At 40.5% G+C, this 17,730-nt stretch overlaps 1 protein-coding gene across 5 annotated transcripts in view; it reads left to right on the forward strand.

Moving 5' to 3' along the window:
- The window catches only part of Tsp97E (Tetraspanin 97E), a 119,577-nt gene that overhangs the window by 13,779 nt on the left and 88,068 nt on the right, over positions 1–17,730 (forward strand). For all 5 annotated transcript variants that reach the window (XM_076209362.1, XM_076209364.1, XM_076209365.1 and 2 more), the window contains exons 3-5: positions 632–745; positions 3,664–3,771; positions 6,304–6,474. In XM_076209362.1, the coding sequence (XP_076065477.1) occupies positions 632–745; positions 3,664–3,771; positions 6,304–6,474 (393 nt within the window). The remainder of the gene's footprint in view (positions 1–631; positions 746–3,663; positions 3,772–6,303; positions 6,475–17,730) is intronic.

A 17,730-nucleotide genomic window follows, 5' to 3' on the forward strand; every position in this document is an offset into this window, starting at 1 on the left:
GGGTGAAATATTAGAAATGCCTCAGTTTTGTTCAGTCATGTTGGATCCTTGGATAATGGCTGCTTCCAAACATATTCATATTTCATTAGGCTGGTGTACCAGTAGCTCTGCCTTTTCCCAGTCCATCAGGTGGTTGCTACTGTTCCTGTGTGCAACACAAGCATCGGTGGTGACATCATGGCAGACATTGTACTGATGTTCTCAGATCTGGGTTTCAGGTCACACAATGTTTCCCCAATGTAGGACTTGTTACTTCCCAAGCATGGAATCAGATAGACCCTGGTTTTGTCATGAATCTTCTTGCTGATATTGCATGATTGGGAACAATGTTAGCAAAATTGGCTGCACTATGTTAATGATATCCTTTCTACAGCTGAATAAAATTGCTAGGTGGCAGTAAGAATTGATGTACAAGTTGAAAGTAGCAGTGAAGAATTAATGTGTAATGTACAATTTCATCCATTGACTTGAGGTTGAGAATGAATGATGTACCTAACACTATTATTGGGTAGGAAATACCTTAACATTTGATATAGGAATTTATGTTAGATGATGAGAGAAATTGTTTAGTGGTATTGTCAAAATGTATTTTGTGTCCTTGCCATATCTAATATTTATTGACTTATTACAGGTCATTTTGTTCTTCTATATGATCATCCTCTTCATCATCTTTATTATTCAATTCTCCTTGGCCTGTGCATGTTTGGCAATGAATGAGACTCAGCAAAAGTACCTGACTCTGACAGTAAGTAATCCATGATAATTTGAGAAATAGTAATTTATTTGGGCTTATGTACAATATGCATTAATGTTTATACAATAAAATGTAAAGAAATCAGACTAATTAAGGGTGTAATCCTCTCTTGAATAATCTGAATCTTTATGAAATTATACAGTTGGCCCAACCTTTATCTTGCTTAACCATTTCTGTATGATGATGCCTATGTGGGTGTCATGGGTTCTGAGTGTTGGGTTGTTGTACATTTGGTAGCTAGTACCAAGGTGCAAGTTGGTGATACCAGTTTGTGGATGTTTTTTTTTTCCACTTTTTTCATGTACAGAGAGGGAAAGATATAATTGATCATATGGATACTCTTGATCATGCCCCACCCTCATTTAATGAAATATTTATTTTTTATGTAAAGATAGAGTTTACTATGATTTGTCAACCACAACTTGTGAAAGAGAATGAAGAAACTGCCTATCTTTTACGACAGAGAAAGTATATTTACCAGTTGTATCTTATGGGAAGGGGAACTACACTTGTGGTGTCCCATCTCTGTATCTTGCCATGTCTAATTTGCTCTTAAATTCATGTATGGTTTTTGCACACACTATTGTTTCATCTAGTTTGTTCCATACATCCACTCTGTGGGGAAAGCTGTTCTTTTTCAGGTCTCTTCTATAACTGTCCTTTTTGAGCTTCCTTCCATATCCACTTGTATTTCTCTTATCCCAACTTAGTAAATTTTCTCTATCAAGGAGTTCTATACCTCTTATCATTCTGTAGATAGTCAACAAGTCACCTCTTTCTCTTCTTTGTTCCAGTCAGTAATTCCAGTTTTGACAATCTGTCTTCATATGACAGTTTTGATAGTGTTTGGGGCCATCTTTGTTGTTGCTTGCTGGATTCTCTCAATTTTCCATAATATTTTTTTTTTTGGTACTAGATAACCAGTGTGGCTGCATACTCCAATTTTGGCCTTATCAGTGTGACTAGTATTTTCTTCGCCATTTCTTCATCCAAGTAAATAAAAGTCACCTTTATTGACCTTAACAAGTAGGTTTCTCCAACAATTTTGTTTATCTGTTTATCAGGGGACATGTCCTTTGTGATGATTACTACCAGGTCTTTTTCAGATCCCATATTCTTTACTCCCTTTGCACCAATTTTATATTGTCCTGATATATATATATATATATTTTTTCAAATTCTATTATGCTACAACATTTCTTAATGTTGAAGTCCCACCTTTACCTCAGACTACTAATTCTCTCCATTTCTAATTCTAGCACAAGCTCCACTAGTGTAAAAATTTGTGACTGCTCTTAAAAGCTTTCCTCATCTCCCATATATCTGCAATACCTCCCACTGTGCCTCTCTGTCTACCCTGTCATAAGCCTTTTCGAAATCCATAAAAGCCCAAAAAACATCCTTACCTTTTCCTAAAGCTTCTCACATATCTGTCTTACCACAAAAATCTGATCCATGCAACCTCTACCTGTCCTAAATCTACACTACTCCTCACCAATTACTCCCTCTGTTCCTCTCTTAATCCTCTCAATCAAGACCCTCCCATAAACCTATCTAACTACACTTAACAGACTGATCCCTCTGAAATTACTACACTTACACTTGTCCCTTTTTCCCTTGTAAATTGGAACTGTACAGGCACTCCTCCATTCCTCCAGCACTCTACCCTCTCTTAAACAAACATTAATAAACCTCACAACTGTACCTCCTTTTTTTAGACATTCTGCATGACACCCATCCAACCCAGGTGCCTTACCTGCTCTCATCATCTTAACAACTGCCTTCACCTCATTTTTCCTTATTTCTCCTCCGTTTTCCTCACTCATCACCAGCATTTTGTGAAGGCATCCCACTGAAACTACCTTTCCCTCTCTATTCTCCTTCATGTTTAGCAACTCCCTAAAATGCTCTGCCCATCTTCCTCATACTGCCGTCTCTTCCATTATCATCTCTCCATCTGCACTTTTTACCTTTTCTTCTTTACTTGATTCACCTCTTCCTATCTTAATTTCTTTCCAAAACATCTTTTTTATTACTTTAAAATTTTTCTGTCATAATCTTACCCCATTTCACGTCTGCTCTTCTCTTTGCCTCCTTTATAGTATGCTTTACTTCTCTTTTCTTTTCACCTCTCATATTCTCTTGTCCTATTTTGTAACCAATCTGTGAATGCTCGCTTCTCTTCTACAGCCTTCTTTGCTTCCTCATCCTTCTTCTCACTACCATTCCTTCTATTTCCTTCCGTCCTCCTTGTTCCACACACCATTTCTTCATACCATATGACTCCCTCCTTGAACCATCCTCATTCCTCCTCCACTCCTAGTTGTACTTTATCCTTCATTCCCTCCCACTCCTCTCTCAGCTTCCTCTTATACTTCTCCTTTTCTTTCTCATTTAAGCAGTTTACTTTAAGCATCTCCCTACTTTCTGTCCTTTTCCTCTTTATCTATCCTCGACTTTCAGAAACTTCCCTTCCAACAAAAAATGATCTGATATTCCCCCACTCTTACCCCATAGAACATGTACATCCTTAACTCTTCCTATTATACTCCAATCTACCACTACATAGTCCATTAATGCTTCCCTTCCATCCACCACCCTCTCCCATGTGTACTTGTGCTTGACTTTCTTACTAAACAATATGTATGATAATGATAATAATAACAATAAATGGTTTATCAGTGATACATAAGTACACTTACAATATACAGTTTTTTTTTTACAGTATTAGAGCTAGTCATAAGTGTGTAGTGTGCAGGTCATTGAGGTTGATAGTAATCTTTCCCTTGTACCAACCACAATCTGTTTCCTGCTTGATAGACAGCAGATATTGTTATGATAGCTAACAAAAAATATATAAACTTTTTATGATGCTATTCAATCTTTACATTTTACTTTTGATGTTTCAGGGCTGGAATGGTTTTAATAATGACACTAGGCATGATGTCCAAGTATTGTTACATTGCTGTGGATTTAGCAGCTGGAATGATACTATTGGTCACCCTCCTTGTGATGATGTAAGTGTTATATATATGTATAGATTGTTATTTATCTCATTATGTCTCCTCCATGCTATAGGGATAGAAATGTTGTCATTGTGTTTCCATGGATGTCATGGAAGGCAGTTGAATGGGATGAAGTGAGGGGACTAGGAATCTACCTCTGTAGTTTTCTCCCATGAAGTCTAAGAGAACAATATCAGAGGCTCCAAATAAAACTTTAGTAATTGGATCTTCAAATGTGCAAGTATGGAACAAGTGAAAGCTTAAGAAAAAAAAAAGAGATTGCATGTATGCTTGCTAGAAGAAGAAAGGCTGTGTATTGGTAATATGTTTGTGAGAAAAGAGGTAGATCATTGAGTGCAACTAAACTGAAAGGGATAGGCAAGTTTGAATGTAGGAGTGAGGTAGTTCGGTTATTAGGAGTGGAGAGATGGTGAGGGAGGGAAGGAGTGGTCCTGTTGGTACATACATACATACATATACCAAAGGCTTTTTCCCCTTTTTGTAAGGGAGGTAGCCAAAAAACAAAGGCATAAAAACCACTCCCACCCATTCGTGTTGGTAATATGTGAAAATATTTGGTTTAATGGAAGGAAGTATCATCAAGGATAATGTGAGTAAGAATAGGTTGGGAGATAAAGGTGTTTGTGACTGCATGATTAGATTAGTTGTTGCCTTGAGTTTCACTGACTGGAAAGCTGCTGTCCCGCAGCAGCTGGCACTGATTCTCATGGTCCTTGTATAGATCTCTCTGGGAAGAAACTTTGGATTGTTGTGGACATTGTATTAGTATGGAACTGTTTCTATGTCACAGGCTTGTATTTGGAGGAAGGGAGCAGTCATTAGTTGTCAGCTTTCCTTGTGTGAAAAAGTAGAGTAAGTACAATTGAAGTTGAGAAACTGAAATTTAACTCAATCTGGAAACTGAGTGTCAATCCATTGGGGTAAAAACCTTCAGATTAAGCTGTGGATGTTGACTTGTGTAGAAGATGGGTGGGAAGATGACAACTATGCTATCTTGCATGACCACTCAATATTGAAAGTGAGAAACTTTGAGAAAGGGAAAGAGGAAGAACAAAGGGAAAAACAGGAGGTATGGAAGGTAGTGAAAGGTGAAGGGGAAGTGTGAGTAAAAGGTAAAGGTATTTCAAAAAGGAAGTATTAAAGTGTGCATAGTGTGTGCGAAATGAAGAGGATGAGTGGGAACAGAAAGAAGGGCAGTGAATGGTAGAATGATGTAAGTGCATTGGTGGTATAAAAGTGGCACAAATATGAGTAGTAGTTACCATGAAGAAACAAGGAACCTTTCGAGAGATGTGAGAGTAAAGAGGGAAAGAAAATGCCAGGTGAGGGTGAGCAAGGGAAGAGTGGACATGAAGTGGTGTAGACGTTTGATCATTTTCAAGACACTAAAAAGATGTTTTGGAAGGAAGTGAAAAGAACAGAGATGGGTTGGGTAGAGGAAAGGGTGGAGGGAGCGGATTGAGTTGTTAATGAAAGTTGTTGAATGTAAAGGAAGAAAGGTAGGTTTTAATTGTGACAATGGAAGATGCTATAGAAGTGACTGATAAGATTAAAAGAGGTGATGCAATTAGCCTTTAGAAAAAGGAGGGTTAGAAAGGCAGTTAAGCTGGGTGGTTATGTGGAATCTCTGACAGAGGGTTGAGTAGTTATAGGAGAAATGCTAGAAGAATGACTGAAGGAAGTAAAAGAGGAAATGCATGGTAAGCATTGAAAAAGGACAACAGCTCGGATGGTAATCATGTGGAGTGTCTGACAGAAGGTTGAGTAGCTACAGTGGAGTTGTTGGTGGGATTGTTTGATTTGTGTCCAGTGGAAGGATATGTCCTTGTGTGCTGGAGGAGTGCATATAAAATTCATCTATACAAAGGGAAAGGAGACAAGTATGAATGTAAAAGTTCTAGAGGGATCAGGTTGTTGAAAGTGTTTGGTAAGGTGTTGAGAGGATTAGGAGGAGAATGAAGGGAGTAATTGGAAAGGGCATTGAATTGAATTAGAGGGGGATGGGGACAGTATATGGAGGGACAGTCACAGTATAATAAAATAACATAATTTCTATATGAATAGATATTTCCTCAAACACTGGGATGATGTGTGGTTCTGGCCCATAGTGGTGCCCCATAGTCCCTAAAGTATCAGGTGCATGCTACTGAGCAAAAATTTTACCACACAATAATATGCAGTCAATATCCCAGATGGGTCTTCTCTTTTTCTGCATGACGGGATGGAGGGGGGGGCACTGATTAAGTGAAGCTGCCTTGCTGTGGAGGTGCTGTGCCTTTCTGCATTGCTTCTGACCCAGGGCAGTGTGCGGGATACAGGAATGAGAAGTTAAGATGAGATGGAGGAAATGTTGGTGGATGGGAGGGAGATGGGTGGGAGTGGATATGTGTCTTCTGATTTGGCTACCTCCTTTGTAAGGAGGGGAAAAAATAACCTTGGTGTATAGATAGATATTATAAAACCAAATTTTTATTTTATGACCATGGGAATGTTAATTAAAATAAGTTTCATATTTGGTTGCAGATAACAAATGAGGAAGGTGTAAGTTGTTGTGATCCTGAGGCTAAAAATTGTTGCAACAGTGCTCCAGATGCAGATTGTAAATGTAAACCATGTGAGCCAATCATTCTGAAACGTATGAACTATGGACTCTCAGTCTCAGGTGGCATAGGACTCTTCTTCTCGTTTACTGAGGTAAGTTGGGCAAAAATGTAACCATTTAGAATATTTCGAAAGGTTTTAGGGCCCTTGATTTCTAAAAACTTCTTTGAGTATTAGGTTATCCAGTCCCATTATTTCAAGGTCCTGTAATTTAGAATTAGTTGATAGATAGTTTTTATGGGGTATTGATTCAGTAAGTCTAGCAGGGTTGGAGGCATCAAGACTTGTCCCACCCAGAGGATGTTGTTGGTTATCTGGAGGGTGCAAGTCTTCTGCAAGAGAGACTAAAGCCAATGGATTGGTTGATTGATCTATCTGACAAATATTTGTAGAGCTGCTGCAAGAAGCTGCCATTATTATTTGATATAAATGGTCTATTTTTACCTTACTGCCTTGAGATACTATGTCTTGTGGCAGTGTTTCTGAACTGAGCAATGTACCTCCCATCCTAGATTCTTGTTGAGTTAAGATGGGAGACACAACAAATGGAATTTTGGATAGGTGGGGGATGGGTGTATGTTTTCAGTTTGACACACACTGATAAGACTGATATTGGAGTATGCTGCAACATTATGGGCACCTAGTACAAAAAACAACAAAATAAACATAAGGAAATTAGAAAGAATTCAAAGAGCAGCAACAAAAATGGCACCTACACTCTCAGATTTGACATACGAACAAAGCTTGGATAAATTACATCTATCAACACTGGAACAAAGAAGAGAAAGAGGTGATTTGCTAACTTTACAGAATTATAAAAGTGATGAAAGTTCTTGATAGAGATGACTTATTAAAATGGGACAGAAGAGAAACAAGAGGACATGAGAAAAAGCTAAAGGACAGTTACAGTAGAGATTTGAAAAAGAATAGCTTCCCACACAGAGTGATTGATGTCTGGAACAAACGAAACGGGGAAACAGTGAGTTCCAAAACTATACAAGATTTTAAGAACAAACTAGATGTGGAGAGATATAAAAATGAGTCACTATGAGCATAGCTCTTGTCCAATAAAATACAACTAAGTAAATACAACTAGGTAAATACACACATACACACACACACACACAAATGCAGGAGAATGCAAAAGACACAATTAAACAAGTAATTAACGAAAAGGCAAATCGGGTAAAAGATGCAGTGGATAGGAAAAAAGGTATTGTGGTATATGGACTAAAAGAAAAACATAGTCTGGTGAGGTACATGAGAGAAAAAAGAGAAAAAGAGCAGTAGCAATCCTAAAAGAAATGAAGGATGTAGGGAAGGATGTAGACGATGTGTATAGAATTGGTCATTATTCTAAGGATAGAAATCGACCCCTAAAGTTTTAACTAAGATCACAAATGGTAGTAGGTAAATTGGCAAGGAGTGAACAGTACAATAAGATATGGATAAAAAGAGAAATGAGTATTGAGGAATTAGAAAAAGAGATGAAGCTAAGGAAAAAATGTGAAGAGAGCGGAGACTGAAAGCAAGGAATTCTATTGGAGAGTAATTGACATGAGACTGAGGAAAGGGTACATCAGAATGGGCCCAAAGACAAAAAAAAGATGGAGAAAGGAAAAAATTGAAAGTGGCCTATACTAACATCCACGGATTGATTTCAAGACTGAATGAACTTAATGATTACCTGTTAGAAGAAAAACCAGACATAATGGGAATTGTGGAGGCTAAACTAAGGGGTGCAATACCACCCATCAATGCTGGACATGGACTATACAATTACAGGATTAAAAACAGAGACAAGGAACAGGGAAGAGGAATCATGTTCTTGGCCAAGAAAAACTTGAATGTGACAAAAATTGTGGAGGGCAAAGGTAATGTAGAACTGATCATAATAAAAGTCAAAGACATGGACATGAAAAGTAGAAAGTTTGTGGTGACAAAAACGAATGCTTGGAAAGAGAACGAGCATATGAAAATGCTAGAAGATACAGGGCATTCATTACTAATGGGTGGAGGTGCATACATACATATACCAAAGGCTTTCTCCCCCTTACAAGGGAGGTAGCCAAAAAACAAGGACATAAAAACCATTCCCACCCATTCCATCCCCAATACACTCCACTCCCCTCCACTCTCTACCCTCCCTCTTATCTTGGCAACTTGTGGATGACGGAACATCCCTGTATCTTATCTTGTCCACTGCCCTGGGTAAGAAACAGTGTCACAAGACACAGCACATCCATAGCAATGCCGTTTCATTAAATTGGTAACTCCCCTCTCCATCCCCTCATGCAGAAAAGGAGAAGACGCGTAGAAATCCCTTCGGGCTGTGTCAAAATTTTTCATGCACATACTACCTCACCCCCCATCCCCCCACCCATTCCACCTAATGCATCACAACATCCTCCATATACAACCATTTTCCATTCATCCCTGTCTTTTGTCCTCTCCCATCCTTCCTCAACAGACATTCCACTCTTCCCCAAAGCCCCTTTCACCCCATCCATCCATCTCATCCTAGGTTGCCCCCTCATGTTCACTCCCTCCACATCTGCCTTCCATACCTCTTTTACTAATCTTTCTTCACTTATTCTTTCCATGTGTCCAAACCATCCCAATACTCTTTCGTCCACCCTGTCTCCCAACTACCTTACCACCCCCGTTCTCCTCCTCATCTCCTCATTTCTCACTCTATCCAGCCTAGTAACCCCCATCATACTTCTCAGACACCTCATCTTAAACACATTTAAACTCCTCTCTTTCTCTCTTATGTTCCATGTTTCTTCCCCATACAGTGCTGTCAGCACAATCACTCCTTCATACAATCTCCTCTTTGCATCCATTTCCAAATGTCTCTTTTTCATTACACTTTTTGATCCACCAAGGCATATATTCGCTTGTCTCAATCTACATTCTACCTCCACCTCCACTCCTCCCTTTCTTGCCACATTCGCACCTAAGTATGTAAAACTATCCACTTCCTCCAGTTCTCCCTTAATTCCAGTCTACTGCCACTTTCACCCCTTGTACATCTCATCACCTTACTTTTACCCACATTTATCTTTAGCTTTCTTCTATCACATACTCTCCCAAACTCTGTCACCAACTTCCTCAATCCCTCCTCCGATCCTGCCACAAGCGCAGTGTCGTCAGCAAACAACAGCTGGCTCACCTCCCACTTTTCTCCATTTTCTTTAACCATCTCCAATCCCTGACCCACTAACCTTGCATTTACCTCTCGCACTACCCCATCCATGTATAAGTTGAACAGCCAGGGTGACATAACGCATCCTTGACGAAGTCCCACCTTTACCTTGAACCACTCACTCTCTCCATTTCTAATCCTGACACAAGCTCTACTACTCTCATAAAAACTCTTGACAGCTCCAAGAAGCTTTCCTCCTATCCCATATATCTGCATAACCTCCCACAGTGCCTTTCTGTCTACCCTATCGTAAGCCTTTCCCAGATCCATAAAAGCCCAAAAAACATCCTTCCCTTTTCCTATAGCTTTCTCACATATTTGTCTTACCACAAAGATCTGATCTACACAACCTCTACCCATCCTAAACCCACACTGTTCCTCACCAATTACTCCCTCTATTCCTCTCCTAATCCTCTCAATCAAGATCCTCCCATAAGCCTTCCCAACTACACTTAACAAGCTAATCCCTCTGAAACTACTACATTCACACTTGTCCCCTTTTCCCTTGTAAAGTGGAACTATACAGGCACTCCTCCAGTCCTCCGGCACTCTACCCTCTCTCCAGCAAACATTGAATAATCTCACCAGCCAGTCCACCATCATTGTCCCTCTTTTTTTTAGACATTCTGCATGGCATCCATCCAGACCAGGTGCCTTACCTGGTTTCATCATCTTAACAACTGCCTTCACTTCACCCTTCCTTATTTCTCCTCCATTTTCCTCACTCATCAAGGTCATTTTCTTATCACTTCCCACTGCAGCTATCTTTCCCTCCCTATCCTCCTTCACATTTAGCAACTCCCTAAAATATTCTGCCCATCTTCCCCTTACTGCCTTCTCTTTCATTATCATCTCTCCATCTGCACCTTTTACCTTTTCATCTCTACTTGATTCGCCTCCTCTTCCTCTCTTAATTTATTTCCAAAACATCTTTTTATTACTTTCAAAATTTTCTGTCATACTCTTACCCCACATCACATCTGCTCTCCTCTTTGCCTCCTTTGCCTTTTGCTTTACTTCTCTTTTCTTTGTACCTCTCATATGACTCCCTTGTCCTATTTTGTAACCAATCTGTGAAAGCTTGCTTCTTCTCTTCTACAACCTTCTTTGTTTCCTCATTCCACCATTCACTACCCTTCCTTCTATTTCCTCCTGTCCTTCTTATTCCACACACCATCCTTGCACACTTTGTGACTCCCTCCTTGAACCATCCCCATTCCTCCTCCACACCTAGCTCTACTCTATCTTTCACACCCTCCCACTCCTCCTTCAGCTTCTTCTTGTACTCCTTCTCCTTTTCCTTTTCATTTAAAGAGTTCACTCTAAGCACCTCCCTACCTTTTGTCCCTTTCCCCTTTCTCAATCTATCCTCCACTCTCAACTTACCTTCCACCAAAAAATGATCTGATATTCCCCCACCCTCTCCCCTTAGCACATGTACATCCTTAACTCTTCCTATCATAGTCCTATTTACCACTACATAATCCATCAACGCTCTATCTAACACTCTTCCATCCACCACCCTCTCCCATGTGTACTTATGCTTGACTTTCTTCCGAAACACTGTATTTGCTATCATCAATTCTCTTTCTAGACACATTTCCACCATCAACTCTCCACTATGATTCTTTCCTGGAACTCCACATTTCCCAACCACTCCATCAATTAGACCATTTCCTACCTTAGCATTAAGGTCTCCCAGTACTATTACATTGACATTTCTCCCTAAATCCTCTATGCACTCATTTAAATCTATCCAAAAGGCCTCCCTTTCTTCTACACTCTTCTCACTGCCAGGCACATATGCACTTACAAAGACCCACATCTCCTTTCCCAGTATCACCTTCATCCACATTATCCTTGAGGAAACCTCCTTCCACTCCACTACACGTTTACCTATCTCTTCACTTACTAGAATAGCCACCCCTTCCCTCCCTCGCCCACACTTCACTCCTGATAACCTCCCACTTACACTCCAAAACTTACACTCACCCTTCCCTTTCAACTTAGTTTCACTCAAAGCCAACACATACATCTTTCTTCTCCCAAACATACTACCTATCTCTTCCCTTTTACTCTCATCTGTACCACATCCACGCACATTAAAATACCCAAACCTTAGGGTGCTGTTCCGAAAACTCCCAGACCCTCTTATGCCTTTACTTTTTTGTTTAGGAATATCCCCTGTGGGGCTACAAGGAGAAGGATGCCTAGTCCCGCTCCCTGTCCCTTTCTTCTCGCCTCTTACAATCCAAGTGGAAATACTTGGTGGCAGTATTCTTTTCCCCCACAGCAGGAAATGAATTCTCAGAGAAATGGTACAGGACAGCAGCAAGGGATTGGGGGACAGCATAACGGAGGGACAGTCATAGTATAAAAGTGTCATCATTTCTCTATGAAGAGTTTTCCTCTATCATAGACAAAATGATGTGTGGCTCTGGTCCGTAGGGGCACCCCATATAGACCCTAAAGTATCAACTGCATGCTACTTTGCCACAATAACAAGCAGCCAATACCCCAGATGGGGATTATTGGACATGACCATGGAATATACAGTGACTCAGTGGGTCAGTGAAAACACCAGATACAGAAACAATGAGGAACCATCGAGACTAGATTTAATATTTACAACAGAACCTGAAATTGTGGATAAAATCAAATACAAGACACCAGTTGGAAAGAGTGACCATATACTCATTGAGACTGAACTAAAGGAAAAAATATACATGGAGAGAGATGAAAAGCATAGGAAAGGAAGATTGATGTACAACAAAACGGACTTTGGAAAACTAAAGAAATTCCTCCAGAATGCAAATTGGAAAAAATTATACATGGAAGAGACAAAAGTGGAAGAGAAATGGGATATCTTGATGGATAATTACAATGAATGGTTAAATAGGTACGTACCAAGACAGAAGCTAGAGAGAGTCTACAGTAAATGCTGGTTCAACAAAAGATGCAGTGAGGCAAAAGATAGAAGGGACAGAGCTTGGAAAAGATGGAGAACTTGGAAAATGGTAAGTACATATAAACTATAGAAATGAGTATGTAAAAGTGCAAAGAGAGGAAAAAAGGAACCATGAAAAGGACATTATAGATAAATACAAAGAGCAACCCAAGCTATTCTATCGATACGTGAACGGTAAGCTTAAAAATAAACAGGAAATGGTGAAACTACGCCAAGGAATTATAGAATACACAGAATAATTAGAAATGGCTGAAGTCATGAATAACCACTTCAGGTCTGTTTTCACTAGAGAGAGCACAATATTGGGACGAGGGAAATGAAATGCGATCTACCCTCATGAGCGAGATAATAACACAAAAAGAAATAATGGAACATCTATCAAACCTTGACGGTTTGAGGTGGGGGTGTGCGCACCTGGCGTTGAACTCTTTTATATGCCGAAACAGTGCGCACCTGCGGGTTGTCCTGGTGGTCCGAGACTGTCTCCCTTGCCAAATAGTGTGAGCGGCAGTGGGTCACTACCTCCTGCAGTGACGCGGTTGCAGGGAGGGAGCTGATGCGCTGTACGAGTTCCTCGTCCCAAACACCCATGAGTATTACCGTTTTCATCTGGGCCTCCGCACAAGCGATGGTACCTACGGCACATAGGTCTACCTGCCGGGCCTTGTCCTTGGCATGGCCGTAGAAGTCATTGAAGGACTCGCCGTGCTTTGGCCTGCATTGGAACAGTTCACGGCGGTGGAGGGCCTTGACTCACGAGTCTCGGAGGTGGGACTGTAGCTGGTCAAGCACTTCTTCGGCTGAGAGTGGGGTATTATGGGGGCTGTCCAGCGAGTTCCGCAAAATCGCCTGTATGCTGAGAGTCAAGCACGATCCGAGTTGTATAAGCTGTATGTCATGTGGCATCCTATTGACGCCAGCCATGGCGGCATAGTCGGCCCAGCTGCAGTGCCACGACAGGAACGACTGGAATTGGGCGTTGGCCTACAACAGTGGTGGACTTGGGACCGTCAAATTGCCCTGCGATAGGGGGGCTGATGGCACTCCAGCAACAGGTGGGGCCGGGACGGGCAAAGTCGGCGGAGGGCTCAACGGAGGGGGTGGCATGCGGGCAACGAGGGTTAGGAGTTATTGAAGGGTCTCCGCCATTTCGTCCATTTTCGCATGGTGGGCCTCCGCCATTGCATCCATTTTTGCATGGTCTTCCCTCCGCTCCTCTCGGACCACCACTATGCTCACCGCTAGGCGTTGCACGGTGTCGTTGCCGCCATCCCGCAAAAGCGTCACATTTGGTGTGAGCAAAGGTGGGGCGTGTAATTCGTCGTCACTGTCTTGTGACGAGGGTGAATCACTCCTTAGTGACATGGACTGGGCTTGGGGGTGTGGTCTACACAAGTTGGCTGGGGTGTGGTGTGAGGTGAGCACGTTGCCTATGTGGGTCACAGTCGCTTTGGGGGGTGGGGGGCTCTACCAAAGTGCTGTATCCAAGAGGTTGGAATGTGGAATGAAGGGCCTCTTTGTCCGTTTCTCTAGGGGTCTGCTGAAGCATGTCGCATGATAGGGCTCCACTGCTGAACTGCACTGCACGATACTGCACAGTACGACGTGCACATTATTGCAGGATTCCTGCAACACCTTGTTCATGTAAGCACCACCGGATTGTGTAGTGTCACATACTGGCACTCGTTCACTTTTACGCCACCGATTACGGAACCGGACTCGTGTTCCACTGCTGCATGGTGCAAGGATGCTGTAATTGCAAGATCCTACTCACTGCGCCATGGTTGCAATCATATTGCAAGGGGGTAACAGTGAAACAGGTTGTACGGTTCATGGGTTTATTAATCGGTAGGTTATGCGTACAGAGGGGTTATGTCAAGTACCCAAGAGGTCAACAGAGCAACTGCCCGTGGGTGAAGGTGCTAGGTGCTGTAAGAACACATACATGAATAGAACCTTTGATAGGCCTATGAATGGGGTCCATGTAGTGGGGAGCGTCTGGGGGATCAGGCACGCAGCGCCCCACCCTTGCACTCGTTCGTATTAGTCCCATGTCCAGTACACTATACCACAGTGCTGACAGAGTCAGAACGCCTGCTATGACCCTTCATGCTAGCCACTGCTTCCACATCTCCATCACAATTCTTCAGCTCACATCTCACAGCCTTCAAGGTATTCAAGGAGCACTGAGCTGCAGCTATGATTTCTGAATTTTTTTAATCCAGCACGAATCATCATGATAGAGGTCACTCTCTTCCAATATTCTGGTGCTTTCCAATCGTCCATGCTCTCTAGCTCTCACATCCACCAATAGTACACAGAATCAGCTATTTGTTGCACTTTACCACTATTAAATCCTTCAAATGGTTCTGAAATGACAAAAGAAAAAAACATTATAAAATTTATACTAGACACCCTGTGTGTGTGTATATATATATATATATATATATATATATATATATATATATGTATATATATACAGTATATATATATATATATATATATTTATATACAGTCGAACCTCGAAAGCCCGGAATAATTGGGGGGAAGGGTGGTCCGGTCATGCCAAACGTCTGGTCATCGAAAATAGCGCCCTAACAACCGTAGATTTTCATAGCGGTATATGTATAGGTAATGTATGATATGGCATAGAAACACATAAGAATAATACTCTAACACTGTAATAATAACAATACTGTAATAATAATGCTATAATACTAATAATTCTGTAATAACTGTAATACAGGCATGTAAATGTACTGTATATACAGTGTACTGTACTGTATTTTTTATTACGTACACTGTAAATATTGGAAGGTATGCACGCGGGACAGTGGTGGCGGCCAGGGTTGCCGCGTTTTCTACACTGCCGTGTAGAATGGGAGTGTTGCCATACCGGGGCATACATTTTTCTCGGGCATGTGCAGACTTTCATAGCAAGATATACTTGTCAAACTTTGACAAAATGGTGGTTCTAGTTTTTTATTCTTGAATGTATATAAGGCCCCCATGCCCTAACATATTCAGTAAGATATAATTTTTTTTTTTTTTCATTATTATCGCTAAAAGAAAGCTGAAACTTTAGCGTAGAATTTTTTCTACATGGTAAAAACGTATCTTTTGGGGTATAATATTTTATAAGTAACACAATTACCAGGAGGTGCTAAGATAAGAGGGAGGGTGGAGGGGTGTGGAGTGTATTCAGGGATGGAATGGGTGGGAATGATTTTATGCCTTTTCCTTTTTCGCTACCTCCCTTGTAAGGGGGAAAAAACCTTGGTATATGTATGTTACACAATTACCAATAAAAGTCATATTTTGATGTACCATTTATTATTTGATAACTAGTTCTATGATTTTTAAACAAAAGTTTGAGTTTTTGAATGTTTTTAACAGCCCGCTGATATGTAGAAAAAATTTCATGTCTTTGTGCAGTTGCCACATGCCACTATTTTACTACGTTTTGGTACAAAATTCTACGAAACGGCAGCCCTGGTGGCGGCTTGACTGGGCCGGGTTTGAGTACACGTGTACGGCTGTCGCTGCCACCTACTGGACATATAGGGAACGTTGCTTGAAAAGTCCGCCCTTTGTTCATTTCGACCGGTCATACAAGGGTCCGGGCTTTCGAGGTTCGACTGTATATACAACACATACCAAAATTAACTTTCACCATTATAAGAGGGTATTCAACCATTTCACTTCCATACATCTCTCATCTTAGCTCCTTATGGATGACAGGTCAACCTTGTATCCCTGTGTGTGTATGTATATGTATATATATATATATATATATTATAAATATATATATATATAAAATTGAAGGTGAAAGAAGTTGACGAGGAGAAATGGGAGAATGTTTTCGCCTTAACGTTTCAACCCGCAGGGTCTTGTTCACAAAGCTAACAACTCAAACGTAACCGGATATTTTATACACGGACGGGTCATCTTATGGGACGCTTCGGAGAGCTTGTTATTTTATCTGCGTATTCTTTTATTATTAATAAGCTTGTGGCTTTTGCTAAACATATAAATCCTTCTCTATGGTTAATGTTGTTATTAGTGTTGATATATGCTGCCTCAATTGTTTTCCTTAGTTTCTTGGATGATCCTTTATTTAATACGGTTGTGTTGTTCCAGTCTGGAAGGTGACCATGTTTATCCACATGTATTACTATGGAGTTAGATGTCCTATGGGCTTTTACGTCATTTTTATGTTCATTTATCCTTTTATTAAGTCCGCGACCAGATTCACCAAAATATGAAGAGGGACAGCTTTTACACGGGATTTTATAAACAACGCTGTTTTCGTTAGTGGGATTATTGTCGCTACATGTTACCAAATGTCCTACTTTGCTACCTGACGTCCTGGCTATTTTGATGCCCGCTTTTAGGAGAAAAGTGTCATAATATAGTCAACATATATATATATATATATATATATATATATATATATATATATATAATATATATATATATATATAAATATGTATATATATATATATATATATACATATATATATATATATACATATATATATATATATATATATACATATATGAAAACATATACCATAATTAACTTTCACCATTATAAGAAGGTAGTCAAATCAATGTGTATCACCTGTACTCATACCACACCCATTCAACACCCATTTGTTGTCCCTTTTATCTTAGCTCCTTATAAATAAGGATCATGCCTGTCATTTGCCCATTGCTCTGGTCAGAGACAATGGAGGAAGACACAGCACCTCCACAGCATAGCCCAACAGTATACACCTATTTATCCCCACCACTTCATTATGTAATGGTGACCCCCGACCCCCTCCACTCAAGAAATTACAGAGCAGATGAGAGGGGGTGCTAGAATGAGTTTTGGTATATGTGATGTGGATGTACTTAGACTTGACCACCACTTTATGGTATGTATATGATTATCAAGATTAGCAATCATGGATCTGAGACCTCACCTTCAGATGGAAGTGAGAATAATGTCTAGCATTTGAATGGTGAATCAGCAAAATTTATGCTGTGGTGGTATGAGATGTTCCTCTCCACGCAATTGCACATCCTCCTCTGGTAGTCACCCATCTTTAGAAAGTGAATTTATGATGTGGTTATAAATTTTAATTTGGTGATTGGATTTTGAAAGTAGAGAAGGAGATTTATAAAA

The sequence above is a fragment of the Oratosquilla oratoria genome, chromosome 26, assembly GCF_046742065.1.
Source record: "Oratosquilla oratoria isolate Oo_2021 chromosome 26, ASM4674206v1, whole genome shotgun sequence".
Lineage (NCBI taxonomy): Eukaryota > Metazoa > Arthropoda > Malacostraca > Stomatopoda > Squillidae > Oratosquilla > Oratosquilla oratoria.